Raw genomic sequence first — 16476 nt, forward strand, 5'->3', positions numbered from 1 at the left:
GATTACAGGCATGTGCCACCATGACCAGCAAATTTTTGTATTTTTAGTAGACAACGGGGTTTCACCATATTGGTCAGGCTGGTCTGGAACTCCTGACCTCAGGTGATCCACCCGCCTTGGCCTCCCAAAGTGCTGGGATTACAGGCTGAGACACCGCTCTTGGCCTCCTTTAATCCATTTTGACTTGGTTTTTGTATATGTTGTGAGATGAGTGTCTAATTTCATTCTTCTGCATATAGAAATCCAGTTCTCTCGGTACCATTTATTGAAGAGATTGTCCTTTCCCCACTGTGTATTCTTGGCATCTTTTTGAGGGCCAATTGATAGTAAATGTGCGTTTTTATTTCTGGGTTTTCTATTCTGTTCCATTGCTCTGTGTGTCTGCTTTGATGCCAGTACTGTGCTGTTTTGATTACTGTAGGCTACATTTTGAGATCAGGTAGTGTGATGCCTCAGGCTTTATTCTTTTTGTTCAAGATTGCTTTGCCTATTTGGGGTCTTTTGTGATTCTATATGAATTTTAGGATTGCTTTTTCTATTTTTGTGAAAAATGTCATGGAATTTTGGTAGAGATTATATTGAATCTGTAGATTGCTTTGGGTAGTAAGGACACTGTTACAGTATTCCGCAATCATGAACATGGGATATCTTTCCATTTTTTGGTGTCTTCAGTTTATTTCATTAACATTTGTTGTGTTTTTCATTTTAAGTAGAGTTAGCATAATTTCTTTCTATTTGAATTGCATTTTTAGGCCATTTCCCCCATTCTGGTTTGTTTTATGTTGCTTTTTTTTTTGAGATGTGAAACATCACTGTGGTTCCAAAAGTCAGAACATATAAAAAGGCATATTAAGTGAAGTGTTATTCCACATCCATTTCTTTTACCTAGTTATCACCTGCCTCCCTTTCACTGTTCCCATCTACTCACTGTAGGTAGCCAGTCTCATTAGTTTCTAATTTACTGTGTTGTGTGTCTTTTTGCACAAATGATCGTATGTGTGTGTGTAACTCTTATTTTTTCTTTCTTTGTCATATAAAAGGAAACATACCATAGATTATCTTTTAGTTAATTCAGAAGCTCAGGAGTTGGTCAAAGTAGAACACTTCTGTGTGGTGAAATGAGTGGCCTCAACTCAATCAAGTTATTGGAGGGGAGAGTAGGAACTTCATCAGGTTATGGTCAAATTAAGCCTAGAACAGGAAGTAAGCCAGGCTTACCCAGGTATTCTGCCTTGGATTAAAAAGACGCTAAATTATTTGGTGGCAGGGATCTTAAATGATAACAATTTCTCTTTCCTGACTCTGCTCTAATCTAGACCTTTGTCCTCCAATCTAGGGGTTACCCTTTATGCTTAATGCACATTTGCTATCCTGGGGTCTCTTTTTTCTCTGTCGTTTTAGAAAATTCCTTTGCACTTTTTTTGTGCTGAGTCTTCTCTTCATTGTACTCCATACCATCCTCTGTTTCAGTTTATTGTGTCATTTTGGTGGAGCACATCCTTTAGTAGCTTCATAAGAAAAAATACAGGAAATTTTTTTTGGCCTGCTATTTTGAAAATGTCTTTATTCTACCCCCATACTTGATTGTTAGTTTGACTGCATATAGAATTGCAGATTAGAAATAATTTTCCTTAAAATTTTTTACAACTTTACTCATGTATAATTTACATACATTAAATATTTCTGGTGCTTAACATTTATTCCTGAAAATCCAGTTTTGCTCTGGTATCATTTCCCTTTAGCCTGAAGAACTCAGTATGGCGTTTCTTGTAGTACAGTGCTGCTGGTGATGGGTTTTCTCTTTTATCTGAAAAATGTATTTGTTTTGCCTTCATTACTGAAGGATATTTTTGCTGGAAATAGGCTTCAGGGCTGACAGTTTTTTTCTTTTAGCCCTTTAAAGATAAGTTATTCCATTGTCTTTGGCTGGCAGGAAAGATGACAATAAAAAATAAGGAATCTGCTGCCATTCAAAATGTTGTTCTGTTTGAGGTATTTCTTTTTATGTTGACTGCTTTAGATTTTCTCTGTATTGTTCGTTTTCAGCAGTTTGATTATGATGATATAGATATAATTTTAAAAACAATTTTCCTTTTTGGGGTTCACTCAGTTTATTGAATCTATGTATTTATGTTTTTCAGCAAATCTGGGATGTTTTTAGCCAGTGTTTCTTCATTTTTTGGGGACCTGTTCTCTTCTTCTGGGAAATCAATTCCCCTTATTTATTTGTTTTTTTTGGAGACAGAGTCTTGCTCTGTTTCCTAGGCTGGAGTGCAGTGGCATGATCTTGGCTCACTGCAACCTCTGCCTCCCAGGTTCAAGCAATTCTCATGCCTCACCCTCCCAAGTAGCTGAGATTACAGGCATGCGCCACCACATCCCGCTAATTTTTGTATTTTTGGTAAAGACAGGGTTTCACCATGTAGTCCAGGCTGGTCTCAAACTCCTGACTTCCGGTCATCCACCCGCCTTGACCCCACAAAGTGCTGGGATTAACAGACGTGACCCACCAGGCCAATTACCCTTATGTTTGACCTTTTGATGTTGTCCTGTAAGTCCATAATACTTTATGTTTTTGTTCAGTCTTCTTTCTGTTTTTCAGGTTGTATAATTTCTGTTGATAAAGTTTAAACTCCTTGAGTGTTTATTCTTTTACCTCTATTTTGCTATTGAGCTTATCCACTGAATTTTTTATTTCAGATATTGTATTTATTAATTTTAAGTTTCTTTTTTTTTTTTTTTTTTCTTTTTGAGACTGGGTGTCACTCTGTTGCCCGGGCAGGAGTGCAGTGGCGTGTTCTTGGCTCAGTGCAACCTCCACCTCCTGGAACTCAAGTGATCTGTCCACCTCAGCCTCCCAAGTAGCTGGGACTACAGGCATGTGCTACCACACCCAGCTAATTTTTGTGTTTTTAGTAGAGACGGGGTTTCACCGTGTTGGCCAGGCTGCTCTTGAATTCCTGGGCTCAAGTGATCTGCCTGTCTTAGTCTCCCAAAGTGCGAGGATTACAGGCATGAGCCACTGCACCTGGTCTAAAATTCTCATTTTTAAGTACGTTTTTATTTCTCTGTTGAGAGTTTCAATCTCTTCAGTCATTTCAAGTGTCTTTTCCTTTACCTCAGTGAGCGTAGTTATCAGAGCTGATGTAAAGTTCTTGTCTGATAGTTCTAACATCTGAGTCATTTTGAGGTTGGGATTTGTAGTTTTCCCTTTAGAATGGATGTTTTCTGGGTTCTTAGTATGTCAAATAATTTTGGATTGTTTCTTGAATATTATTTTATGTAGACTCTGAATTCTGTTAAATTCCTTTGAAGGGTCTTGATTTTTTTTTTTTTTTTTTTTAATTTCACTAGCACTTAGCTTCAGACCCTGTTAGGTTCAGATTGTGTCTTGTCTCCTGTAGGCTTAAATCTCATTTGAAATCTCCTATTGGCTTAAATCTCATTTGAAATTTTTAGGCCTTTATAATGTTGCGTTGAGTCTGTCCTACACGTCTACATGGCTAAGGGGTCAGCCTGAGACTTGAAGAGTCATAAGAATTAGGGGAGTCCCTTCTTCAGCTCTCTCCTCTTTTAGATTGCTACTGACCTCCACCTGTGGTCCTTTCTTCTAGCCAGGCGCAGCCTATGGAATTTGTATTGAAGATTTAGCTGCCTGCATTGCACCAACCCTGTGATGGTGGCCTGCCCTTGGGACAAAACTTCTATTTCCCTCCCCACAAATTTTATAAAAACTCATGAAATTCCCCCTACTAATACCAGTTACTTGTCCAGATTCCTACTCCTCCCAACAGCCTTCCTCCCTTTGTTTACCCTTCAGAATCTATAGGTAGTTGTTTGTGATTTTTTTCCAGGGTTTATAATTGTTAACCCAATTTGTTTTTAAGTCATTTTTCTGGCTTTGATGGCAATCATAGTCTTTCCCAACTTACTATTTTCATCAGTGATTCACCTAGTGTGATATTGAAAAACTTGTAGTAAGAGATGCGCCTGGAAGGATGGGTTAGATTATAGAGCTGCAGTGAGCAACCCTGAAGGGTTTTGAAAAGGCACTTTATGGCTGGGCGCGGTGGCTCATGCCTGTAATCCCAGCACTTAGAGGGGCTGAGGCGGGTGGATCACCTGAGGTCAGGAGTTCCAGACCAGCCTGGCCAACATGGCAAAACCCTGTCTCTACTAAAAATAGAAAAATTAGCCGGGCATGGTGGCACACTCCTATAGTCCTAGCTACTTGGAGGCTGAGGCAGGAGAATTGCTTGAACCCGGGAGGCAGAGGTTGCAGTGAGCCAAGATCGTGCCACTGCACTCCAGCTTGGGCGACAGAGCGAGACTCTGCCTTGAAAAAAAAAAAAAAGAAAAAAGAAAAGGCATTTTATAAAATATCTTCTATGTTGTAGGTGAAACATGGAGTGAGGAAAAGAGATTCGTGAGTGAGAGACCTGCTAAAAAACTATTGCCATCTTTATGGTACATACACCGTTGTAACAACCTGAATTCAGACAGTGCTAATTAAGTTGGAAATGAAGGAATCTACTTAGGACTCATTTTGAAGGTAGAATAGACAGAATTTGGTAATAGAGTACTAATGGAGAAAAAGAGATTAGATGTCTACTGTTGCTGCCCAGGGATGATAATGATGTCATTAATCTGGATGTAGTATGCAGGTGGAAAATATAGTTTGAGGAGAATAATAAATTGAATTAGAAACATGTGGCATTCAAAGTGCTTGCCAGTATTATTCAGCAGGATGTTGGAAAGTTAAAGAAGAGCTTTGAAGAGCAGAGCTGGAGATGAAAATTTAAAACTCTTTAAAAGAGAAGTGAGATGAGGTATAAGAGTAGAATCTTGTAAATGGTAGAAACCGAAGAGGTAAGTGAAAAAAAGAGGAGTCTGTAAGGAAACCTGTGAATTGTAGAGAGAGAAAGAGAAGAACCACAAGACTGTTGTGTTCTGGAGGCCAAGGGTGAAGAATTTGTATTACAAAGATATAGCTGGTCAGTGGCATCCTGCACAAAAAACAAGCAAACTGAGAGAATGCCATTATTTAAGTAGTGAGGATTTTTCTTTCTAGGAATACAGAAAACTTTACTTCATTATAGAGAAGATGATAGACGTCATATTCCAAAAGAGATTAAAGAGTGTGTAATGGGGGAAATAGAGGTTGTGAGTCCAGACCACATTTTTAAACTTCGGCAAGGATGGGAATGAGAGAAATGGAATGATAGCTGGTAGCTTGAGGTGGGCAGAAGGGGAGCAGGGCCAGGTTGTTACATTGGTTGTGTGCTATTGGGAATACCCCAGTGGCAAGAATAATGGGTGTGTTAAAAGTTCTAGAGTAGATTAAAATCACATGAAGAACACACATTAAGGGGGTTAGGTTATAAATATGTAGGGACATTTTCCCCTCTAAAATAGAAAGCGAGGATAGGTGCAGGTATGGAGAAGTTTTGTCTGGGAGAAGAGTGAGTCCATATAGGAGAGAGTTGGGAATGAGAGAGTTAAGAGTGAGGTTGATACTTCCGCTCTCAGTTATGGCATAGAAAATAATTGGAAACCTGGCTGGGCACAGTGACTCACGCCTGTAATCCTAGCGCTTTGGGAGGCCGAGGCGGGTGGATCACTTGAGGCCAGGAGTTAAAGACCAGCCTAGTTACCATGGTAAAACCCTGTCTCTACAAGAAATACAAAGATTAGCCAAGCGGGGTGGCAGGCACCCATAATCCCAGCTACTTGGGAGGCTGAGGCAGGAGAATTACTTGAACCCAGAAGGCGGATGTTGCAATAAGCCAAGATTACGCCATTGCACTCCAGCCTGGGAGACAGAGCAAGACTCCATTTCAAACAAACAAACAAAAAAGAAAATAATTGGAAACCAGTCTTCCATGAGACAACAATTAGAAACACCAAACAAATACAGCCCTTCCCCTCAAAGTATTGAGAAATACTTTGAAAGTATTTGAGAGGTAATAAGAGTGTGTCTAGGAGAGAATAAAGGCTTAGAGATATAAGGTTAATATTTGGGACTATTTTTTCTCCAGTGAATATTTGCTGAGTTTTTTTGAGGGATCAGCTGAAAAACTGAGCAGTACTTTTTTTTTTTTCTTTTTTTGAGACAGGGTTTCACTTCTGCCACCCAGACTGGAGTGCAGTGGCCCAATCTTGGCTCACTGCAGCCTCCATCTCTCAGGCTCAAGTGTTTGTCCTGTCTCAGCCTCCTGAGTAGCTAGGACTACAGGTGTGCACCCCTGTGCCTGGCTAATTTTTGTATTTTTTGTAGAGACAGAGTCTTGCTATGTTGCCCAGGCTGGTCTTGTGAACTCCTGGCCTCAAGTAATCCACCCACCTTGGCCTCCCAAAGTGCTGGGATTACAGGTGTGAGCCACTGTGCCCAGCCTGAGTAGTAAATTTGATAGCCTTTTTGGGTTGGAGGGATAGGAATTGGAATTTAGGCCCTGCTAATGTGGGTTGTGAGTGATCTTGGTGAATCACTCTTATTTGGTGTTGGTACCCTGAAGGGCCACAGCCTAGAAGTAGGGGTGAATTGGTTGTAGATAGGCCCTCACAGGGACTGTTGCTCCACTTGGAATACCATTAAACCCTGAAAATAGATTGAGGTAATTTATTTTTTCAGGTGCTTGGCAGAAGCAAATGTTGTAAATTCTGTTTGGAAGGTAACATTACTTGTTAATGTTATTATAAACATTCTGTAAATATAATGTCCAGCTCATAATTTTAAAAAATCAAGCATGGCATGATCAAATAACATGAACAAAATCAAGTACAAGCAACAGAAGACAGTATTGATCCATAGGGACTTCTGATATTGGAGTTTTTAGGAGCAGACTTAAATATACTATGCTTATCTTGTTCAAATATAAAAGACGAGATTCAGCATTCTTAGCAGAGAACTAGAAACTTGAAAAAATGAAAATTTTAGACTTGAAAACATAACTGAAATTGGGAACGTAATGGATGGGTTTAAGGGGATTAGACAGAGCTGAAGGGAGAATTAGTGAAGTGGAAAAATTCAGAGAAAAAAGGATGGAAACTACTGAAGAGATTGAAGGAGACATAGAGAAACTGAGGAGATCAAAAGTGTGTAATTGGAATCCTGACAAAGAGTTGAGAGAGAATGAGCAGAAGCAATATTTGAATAGAGAATGGCTGAAAACCTTCATAAAAAACTTTCTAAAACTTATTAAAGTTATTAAGCAACAGATTCAAGAAACTTTACTGACACCAAGCAGGATAAAAAAGAAATCCATACCTTGGTCTAGTGTAGTAAATCTGTAGAAAACCAAAGATAAAGAGAAAAATTTCAAAATCTGCTAGGTTGGCGAGAAGAAATGTTATTCTTTCAAAGAACCGACAATTAGATTAATGGCTGACTTCTCAATGAAACAATGGAGGCTGTAAGACAATGGAATGATACCTTCAGAGTATGAGAGTAAATAACAGTCTAGAATTTTAAAACCTGAGAAAGGCTGGGTGTGGTGGCTCACATCTGTAATCCCAGCACTTTAGAAGGCTGAGGTGGAAGGATTGCTTGAGTGTAGGAGTTCAAGACCAGCCTGGGCAACATAGTGAGACAATGTCTCTTCAAAAAATAAAAAAATAAAAAATTAGCTGGATGTGGTGACATATGCGTGTAATCCTAGCTACTCAGGAGGCTAAGGCAGGAGGATCGCTTGAACCTGGGAGTTTGAGGTTACAGAGCTATAATCGTGCCACTGCACTCCATTCTGGGTGACAGAGCTCTCTACAAAAGGAAACCCAGCCTCTTCCCCAACAAACCTGAGAGAATCTCCATTATGAATAAAGATGAAATACAAATGTTTCAAACTTGACAGTTTTTCAGTTGTACTAGTTACTCTAAAATTGCTCCAAAGACATAGCTAGTGACTACCATATTGGCCAACACAGATGAAGAACACTTTCACCATATTAGAAAGGACAGGTATTAAGAAAATACAAGAGAATATTTTGAACAACATTCTACTCCCACCATGAAATGTTAGATGAAATTGAGAAATTCCTATAGAAATGCAAATTAATAAAATTGATTCAAGAAGAAATTTAAAAAATATGAACTATCTTATCTGTTTACAAGTTTTAGTTTTTTTCTTCTGATGCCTTTCTTTGGCTATGGTATCAAGGGAATACTGTCATAACAGAAGGAATTCTCTATTTTCTGGAAGAGTTGTAAAGGATTTGATGATATTTTTTTCTTTTGATGTTTGGTAGAATACACCAGTGAAGACATTTGAGCCTGAAGTTTTCTTTATTGGAAGATTTTAAATTAATAATTATATTTATTTACTTGTTATATGTCTATTCAGATTTTCTACTACTTTTTTTTTGGAGACAGGGTCTCACTCTGTCACTTGGGCTGGAGTTAGTGATGTAATCACAGCTCACGCTCACTACAGCTTTGATCTCCCAGGCTTAGGTGATCTTCCCACCTCAGCCACCAGAGTAGCTGGGACTACAGGTGTATGCCACCATGTCCATCTAATTTTTTGTACTTTTTTTTTTTTTTTAATAGGGTTGGGGTTTTGCCATATTGCTGTGGCTGTTCTCAAACTCCTGGGTTCAAGCAATCTGCCTGTCTTGGCCTCTGAAAGTGCTGGGATTACAGGTGTGAGCCACCACATCTGGCCAAATTTTCTCTTTTTGACAGTTTTAGTAATTTTTATTTCTGGGAATTTGTCCATTTTTTTTCTAAGTTTATTGTATTCCTTTATAATCCTTTTAATTTCTGTAAGGTTTATAGAGATGTCCTCTCTTTCATTTCTATTCTGTGGACACCCTGTGGAGGTAGAAAATAACCCTTCCAATTAACAGGTAGGATGTCTATGCTGGAAGCACTCCACATGCCAACAAAATTTGAGAGAAATTTTATTATTCACCCAAGAGACTTCTGGGGATGGTAGGGTTAGTATAAAGTGGGTCTGGCCTGCCTTGAGTTAGACAGAGGGAGCGGGTTATGCCTTTATAATGGCTAGGGTGCTGGGGAGTTCCCATGTGCAGGCTGAGGATCGGCAAAACTTGAATTTTCCCCCGGCGCCAAAGGCAAGGCACATGTGGACTTTCTTATTAGCCTGATCAGTTGTGGGTTCAAAAGGGGAGAAGTGAGGTGAGGCTTAACATAAGTCAGTGGTCAGACATCAAAAATTTAAAAAATGGAGTGAGACTTCTTATTACAATTCTTGACTTTGGAATTAAAAGAAAATTTCCTTGTTCTTTCTTTTCTTCAGATTGTATAACGTTAATTCATCTACCTTCAAATTTATTGGTTATTTCTTCTGCCAGCTTAATTCTCCTCTTGAGCTTCTCTAGTGAATTTTTCATTTCAGTTGTTGTCTTTCCACTTGAAATTTCCATTTGACTCTTTTTTATAATTTCTCTTTGTTAATATTCTGTTTGCTGAGTCATTGTCATCATAGTTTATTTTAAAAGTGTCTTCTTTTAGTTCTTTGAACATATTTATAATAGCTGCTTTGAAGTCCTATTGTCTAACTTCAAAATCTAGGCTCCCCTAGAGATAGCTTTTATTGAAACTTGTCCCCTTCCATGTATGGGTCATGCTTTTCTGATTCTTTGCATATCTTATGAAAACTGGATATTTCTGATAATATATTCTGTATTCTGATTTCCTTCTCCCCAGAGTTAGAGGTGGTTGCTCTTTTTGTTTGTTTAGTGACTTGGCTGGACTAATTAATTCCATGGAGTCTGTTTCTCCATGGAGTGTGTGTGTGTGACTGCTGATGTCTCTGCTTAGCTCATCCTTTCTTGTTTTTATTTTTCAGTATGGCTGTCAAGTATTTGCCTCCTGGGTCAGTGTATCTTAGTGGTCAGCCTATGATTGGTCAGAGGTTGTGTTTAAATTCCTTGAAACAACGAGCTTCCCTTTGTCATTGGTTTTTGTGAGGCTTGGAGAATGCATTCAAAGTTCAGAAAGTCTGCCTGGGTTTTACTTTCTCCATTTGCAAGGCCTCATCTTTTTCCAGGAATGAGCAGCTTGCTGTGGCCCTAACATTTCTTTCCTTCATGTTTGCAGTCTTGTGCATGTGGACAGTCTTCCAGACCAGCAGGAAAAAATAGATTTTTATCAAGGCCCGGTCTGGCTGTCTCATTCCTTAGTCTCCACGTTGGTCTGCTGATCTGTTGCTTGCGCTGACTGGCATTGCAAACTCAAGTTAGCTGTAATATTGGCTTTCCCTCCTTTTTTGCCCTTGAAATCACTTTTTGACAACACCTATGGGCATGGAATTCTTCTCCAAATTAATTTAGCCCCCTCTGGCAGTGGAGCTTCCTGTCATCACAGCTTGTCCTACCCTGGTAGCTTCTGTACCAAGGAATTGGGAGCGAGTGTGGGATGATAGGAGCCCCAGGCTAAAACACCACACTCTTCACTGTTCTTACCAAGATTCAGTAGATTTTCTTGGACCAGCACTTCTCAAATTTGTTGTAATGTTTTTGATCAATATCAAGATCTTTAAATAGTTTTAGCAATGTCAGTTTTATTGTTGCTTTAGGGGTTAATATTTGTCAAACTCCTCATTCAACCGTCTGGATATCCTTTCCCCTGCCCCCTCCCTTTCTCTCTATCTTTCATCTCTGTGTGTCTCCCTGTCTCTGTCTCTCATTTTTGAACATTTAAATTTTATTCAAACTGAAATTTATTTTGGAATATGTTATGAAGTAGGGATGTATTGGTTTTTTTTTAAAATGGTATTAAGTAGTGTCTTAATACTACTTGTTGATTAATCCATGTACTTCTTACTGATTTGTAATATAAATGGTTTATTTTTCTAATCTCATTGAGATTTATTTTAATTTTGCCCTCTTTTTTTTTTCTTAATCAATAGTCATCTTTTGCTTGTTTTTCCCATCTTTTGCTTTCCATTGGCTTATCTTTTTCTCTCTCTAAACCTGTCTTTGGACTTTATCTCTTTGAGTTTCCTTCGCTATTCGGCTTCATACATTCCATTTGCTCTGATACTCGTAAGTACTAAGGCTAGGCTAAGACAAGTGAGATGCGTAAGGCACAAAAATTCTAGGAAGCTCTCACTCCTGGGTCCTGCAAGTGTGGGATTAGTACTCATAGAACTTTGCGTTTTCAAATTTTGCACCCTAAGTGCCTGGCTTGCCCCATTGTAGTCCTGGCCCTGCTACTCATGCTTCTCACTAGTATATATTTGTTGTAACCTGACTTCTGTCCCAAATAGGCTTCATTTATTCCAATTTTTGAGCCTTTGCTATGTACTCTGCATTGTGCTAGGTTTTGGGGAATACAAAGGTTCTCAAGACACCGTTTATTTCACCCAGAAGCCTTCTTCAGATTTGCCCTTAGTGAGGTCTAGTGCCTTTTCCCCATTCCTCATCCTTCCTGCCTTCTTGTACCATGTGACATTATTGACCGCTATTGCCTGTTCATCCTAATGTCAGCCCAGCTCTTAAGAATGTATAACTATTTCCATGGTAGGACACCTTTTCTAGGGACCAGTGGGCTGTTGGGCAGTGTATCAGTGGCCCTCATTCTGGAAGTTAGTAAGGATTGGAAACTGGCCCGTGCTTTCAATGTGTCAGGGTAGGAGTGCCCAGGGACTTGTTCAGGCTTAATGGGCCTTTATAACTATGTCACAGGGAATAGAAGATTTCTTGTTTGTTCATTTTCTTTCTTTTTTTTTTTTTTTGAGAAGGAGTTTTGTTCTTGTTGCCCAGGCTGGAGAGCAATGGCACAATCTCAGCTCACTGCAACCTCTGCCTCCCAGGTTCAAGCAATTCTCCACCTTAGCCTCCTAAGTAGCTGGGATTACAGGCGTGCACCACCACGCATACTAATTTTGTGTTTTTTTAGTAGAGACAGGGTTTCTCTATGTTGGTCAGGCTGGTCTCGAACTCCCGACCACAGGTGATCTGCCCGCCTTGGCCTCCCAAAGTGCTGGGATTACAGGCGTGAGCCACTGTGCCTGCCTGTTTGTTCATTTTTCTTTTTTGAGACAGAGTCTCACTCTGTTGCCCAGGCTGGAGTGCACAGTCTCGGCTCACTGCAACCTCTGCCTCCTGGGTTCAAGCAATTCTTGTGCCTCAGCCTCCTGAGTAGTTGGGATTACAGGCGCATGCCACCTCGCCCAGCTAATTTTTTGTATTTCTAGTAGACACTGGGTTTCGCCATGTTGCCCAGTCTGGTCTTGAACTCCTGAGCTCAGGCAGTCTGCCCGCCTTGGCCTCCCAAAGTGTTAGGACTACAGGTGTGAGCCACGATACCCAGCCATTGTTTGTTCATTTTCTACTTAGCATTTTATATATTCAGAATCTTTCCATCTCCTTCTAGTGCTTTGGTACCCAAATGTGGCCTTTACTGCCTGCCTAGCTGTCCAGCTTATTCTTGCCAATTTTGTTTTCTCAGTCCTGCGTTTTTCCCCCATTCTTTGCTGACTTGTTTTTAATGTAGTTTCCCGGTATGACCCTGCTCTGCTTAGTGTTCTCATTGCTTGTTCATGAAAACAAAAACTCATCCATTCATTTATGGAGCAGCTTTTGAGCACCTATTCTATCCTAGGTGCTGTGGGAGCCGCCAGAGTTACAATGACAAACCCAATCAAACATTCCTTGTCTCCCTGAGCTAAAGAGACAAGTTAGGTGTTACTCACACAAACTGGGATAACTGCTGTGAAGGAAAGATACAGATGCAGCTGATCTAGGGACACTGGAATTGAAATCTGTCCCCTCGTCTCACTTACCTGGCAGTAACTCCCCTTCATTTTGAACTTTTGCCTGAATCAGGATTGACATGTAGTGCCCCATTTTCAATTCCAGCACTTGTTTTTGGGTTGTTGGCAGTTTGCTCTCGACTCCTTGCCCCAACCAAGGCTGCCGCGTTTGTTTTCTTAGTCACTAGTGGTAGCATACCCTGATCATGGATCTGTCCTCACTTGGGAGCTCTTTTCTCTTTTTTTTCTTAATGCCTGCCTCTGTTGATTCTTTTCCTACATCTTCATTAGCTTCTTTGTTATATTTTATACTTCTTTACATTTCCTAAAAGTTGCCCTAACCCAGATTTTGTCAGGGTAAGAGTGCCCAGGACTTCTACAGGGTTAATAGGCCTTCACAATGATGTCACGGGGAAGGGAATGTTGCTTGTTCGTTCCTTGTCCTATGCCCTCCTCTGTATCTGCGTACCCTTTCTTGGCAATCTTATCCATTCTTGAACACTCCGTGTTACCATCTTTATGCAAATGACTGGCTAACTTCTCTCTCTCTTTTACTCCCGTTTTCAAGTATTTGGTGGATTGCCCCATGTGGAGGCATATAATACTCCAAGTAGAATTCATCATCTTCTCTAACTTTACCAACTCCCAGTCTCCTACCTAGAAATCTCACACAACCACTCCCACCTTGCTCACTTCCAGACATGCCTCGTTGCTAGATGGTGCCACTTTGTCCTGTGTAATACCATGGTAAGGGCCTCTTCTTTTCAGTGTCCTGAACTCAAGTTCGGGTCTTCCTTTCCTTTCACCTGTCTGTCCTGATTTTCTCCTAAGATGCATCTGCTGCTAGTATCTGTCAACTCCAGATGACTCTGAGTCCTGTACCAGGTTAATTTTTCCTGAAACAATTCTAATCTGTTGTTCTTCTCTTCTGCTCATTCATGCTTTGAAAACTCCCTAGTGCTTTTGAAAAACTGGCCTAGTTTTTTAGACCTTCCAACTTGCTTTAATTTCCTTGCCACTGCCTCCCTTCATATAGGCTGGACTCTATCCAAATGGAATTAATTTTGCGAGAACTCGCCTGTATTTTCTGTTTGCGCCTCTATTTTTATTTCCTTTTGCCAATAGTATGCTTTCCTCACACTCTTAGTTCTTTAAAATCTCTCCTAAAGTACTCTCAGGTTTCCTGACCTGGAGATACTCTTTCTCTCCTATCATCTGTACATTTATCCACATTTTAAAAAAACATAGTGCTTACCACTTATCCTTCATTCTGTCTAGTGTAGTGCCCTGAAGAAATATGTGTGAAATTAACGAGTGGATAAAAGCATTTCTGTATTAAGCCCTCAGACAGTCTTGACTCCTTCATCTGCCTTTCCCATTCCCTTGCTGTTTATATAAGGCCATCTCTTTCTCTCCCTTCTTTCAACTGGATTGGCTTTATCTGTGAATCTCTTTATCTTTCCCTAAGTGGCCTATTATCCTTTGTCTCCATTGCTTTTCTTCTGCTGAGTTAGTATTAATTTCAATTTAAAGAGAAATTACATCATTTTGGTGAAGGACGTGTGTGGGAAATATAGAGAAAATGGAAGCTAGTGTTCAGAATGACATCTTGATTCATTTTGTGGGAACTCAGGCTGCCCACAAAAATTTCAAATGTAGACTTGACTCCTGGGCTGGTGGCCAGCAGAGACTAGAAAGTAGAAGTTGTGATGACATGTTCAGCATCCAGGTGGAAGGCCAGGGGCCAGCTGCAGGGCCCCACATTCCAGCCTGCTGATCCTGGCAGCTGCTCTTATATTCCTTAGATACAGCTGTTTGAGCTTCTGATGAGACAGCTGGTTTGAGGTGATGGTAGGTAAGAGTAGGGGAAGAGACGTCTAATTACAGTATTGCCGTGTTTTGAAAGTATGTGAATCATCTGGGGCTCCCTGCATAGTTTGGGACGTCAAGTTGTGACAATGAATTAGGTTTTGTTGGTGGATTCTAAGGAATTGACTTACTTGGTTTCATAGAGGTATATCATTTGTCCGGAGTTGGACTTAGTAAATGCCACATATTGAGCCCCAGTTTAGTACCTATTCCATTACAGCTTTTAGATTCTAGATCTTTATTATCACTTTTCAAAACTATATTTCTTTATATTTTTGTGCATTTCACAAGCTGAATAGAACCGCAGGATTCCTTATTTTTCACATCATTGCCCCATTTGTGGAGATGTTTAGTTGAAGTGGCCCAAAGAAGCAGTCTAGTGGTACCTGTGAGGGTGAAGGCCTTGAAAAGAAACTTGAGACAGATGGTGTGCTTGACTAACTGCCCCAGAGAATGTGATGCCAGAACCCAGGAGGGGCACCATGTTGCCTTTGCCATTGAACTACTAAATTTCTGAGAGGACAGAGGAGGCTACAGCTTAACCGCTCTCCAATTACCAATCTCTTCTTGGTTTCAGCGAATGACAACAGAGCTGCTCAAGGCGGGAACTCTGAGCTAAGCAGTGGAGGTTTCTCTGGATCTGGAGAGAAGAGTGACCTTGGAGCCAATAATGAGCCATCCTGACTACAGAATGAACCTCCGGCCCCTGGGGACCCCCAGAGGTAGTAAAAGGAAAATGGAGTCTGCCTGAATAACTGGAGAACTGAAATGAAAGTGGAATGGGTGTGAAGTGGAGGGTGTCTTTTAGGACTGAGGGCTACTGTAATTCTTTTAGTGACCTGTTAAGTATTCTGTGTGATTTATTCTAGAATTAGATGTGGTTTCTTGCTGTCTTAATTTATTGTTGTATTAAGTACAGCTGTTTAATTTCCTCTAGAAAAGTGGCAATCTTTTAGTAATTTCTATTTTCAAAAAGTTTGTGTGTCTGTAAATAGCAAAGAATACTGAACTCATTATTCAGATTATGTTCCATGCGTGTTGTTGTGCTGATTTAAAACTCAAGTCTCATCTGTGTATATTTTATTCATGTTTTCTTAGCCACTCTTTCCTTTTTGTTATTGTCAAAAATCACCATCAGGGAGTTTCAGTCTCTTGTTGGTCTCTTTAAATAATAATTGTAAAAAGGTATAATATCTCCAGTTTTAAAAATACACAGATGTTTGAGGAAAGAGTTGATTGCTGCCTCCTGTTTCTAGGTGTGTCTGCTGTGGCTGGTCCACATGACATTGGTGCTTCGCCAGGTGACAAAAAGTCAAAGAACAGGTCCACACGAGGGAAGAAAAAGAGCATATTTGAAACTTACATGTCCAAGGAGGATGTTTCGGAAGGCTTGAAGAGAGGAACACTCATCCAGGTGCTTAAAATCTACTGGAAGGCTATTCTCTGAATATGTAGAATCCAAAACAATCTATTAAACTGTTTCCTGTTCTGTGCTATATGCTTTCAGAGAGACGATGATATAACAGGTGCAGGGCTGTTATGATGGCATAACAGAGATGATGAGGTAACAGATTCTTCTTAGAACTACAGTACATTTAGAGGTAATAAGCACCACGAGACAGGAACAGGAAAAGTGCTCTGAGATTTGAGAGGAGGGAACCACTATTTCCCATTAGGATTGTCTAGAGATGCTTTATTGGAAGTGACATGTTTGAGCCAGGCCATGGATTGGTGCAGTTTGAATAAGTGAAGATAAGAGAGAGCTTTACAAATGTAGGGACCAGTGTGAGCTACTACAATAGAAGTGAGAAATTGGGTTTGGATATACGAAACATTGAATAGTTCAGTTTTTCTGGAGCATGTGGATGCTGAACGACGGAGAAAAATG

The 16476-nt window shown here is 40.1% G+C and overlaps 1 protein-coding gene across 4 annotated transcripts in view; it reads left to right on the top strand.

Moving 5' to 3' along the window:
- Positions 1 to 16476, top strand: part of DIS3L2 (DIS3 like 3'-5' exoribonuclease 2) — a 368917-nt gene that overhangs the window by 41905 nt on the left and 310536 nt on the right. For all 4 annotated transcript variants that reach the window (XR_010109551.1, XM_063595621.1, XM_003821873.5 and 1 more), the window contains exons 2-3: positions 15166 to 15310; positions 15845 to 16002. Coding sequence is in view for 3 of the 4 variants with exons in the window: in XM_063595621.1 (XP_063451691.1) it covers positions 15259 to 15310; positions 15845 to 16002 (210 nt within the window). In the remaining variant the exon portion in view is untranslated. The remainder of the gene's footprint in view (positions 1 to 15165; positions 15311 to 15844; positions 16003 to 16476) is intronic.

This window comes from Pan paniscus, chromosome 13 (assembly GCF_029289425.2).
Source record: "Pan paniscus chromosome 13, NHGRI_mPanPan1-v2.0_pri, whole genome shotgun sequence".
In the NCBI taxonomy this organism is placed as follows: domain Eukaryota; kingdom Metazoa; phylum Chordata; class Mammalia; order Primates; family Hominidae; genus Pan; species Pan paniscus.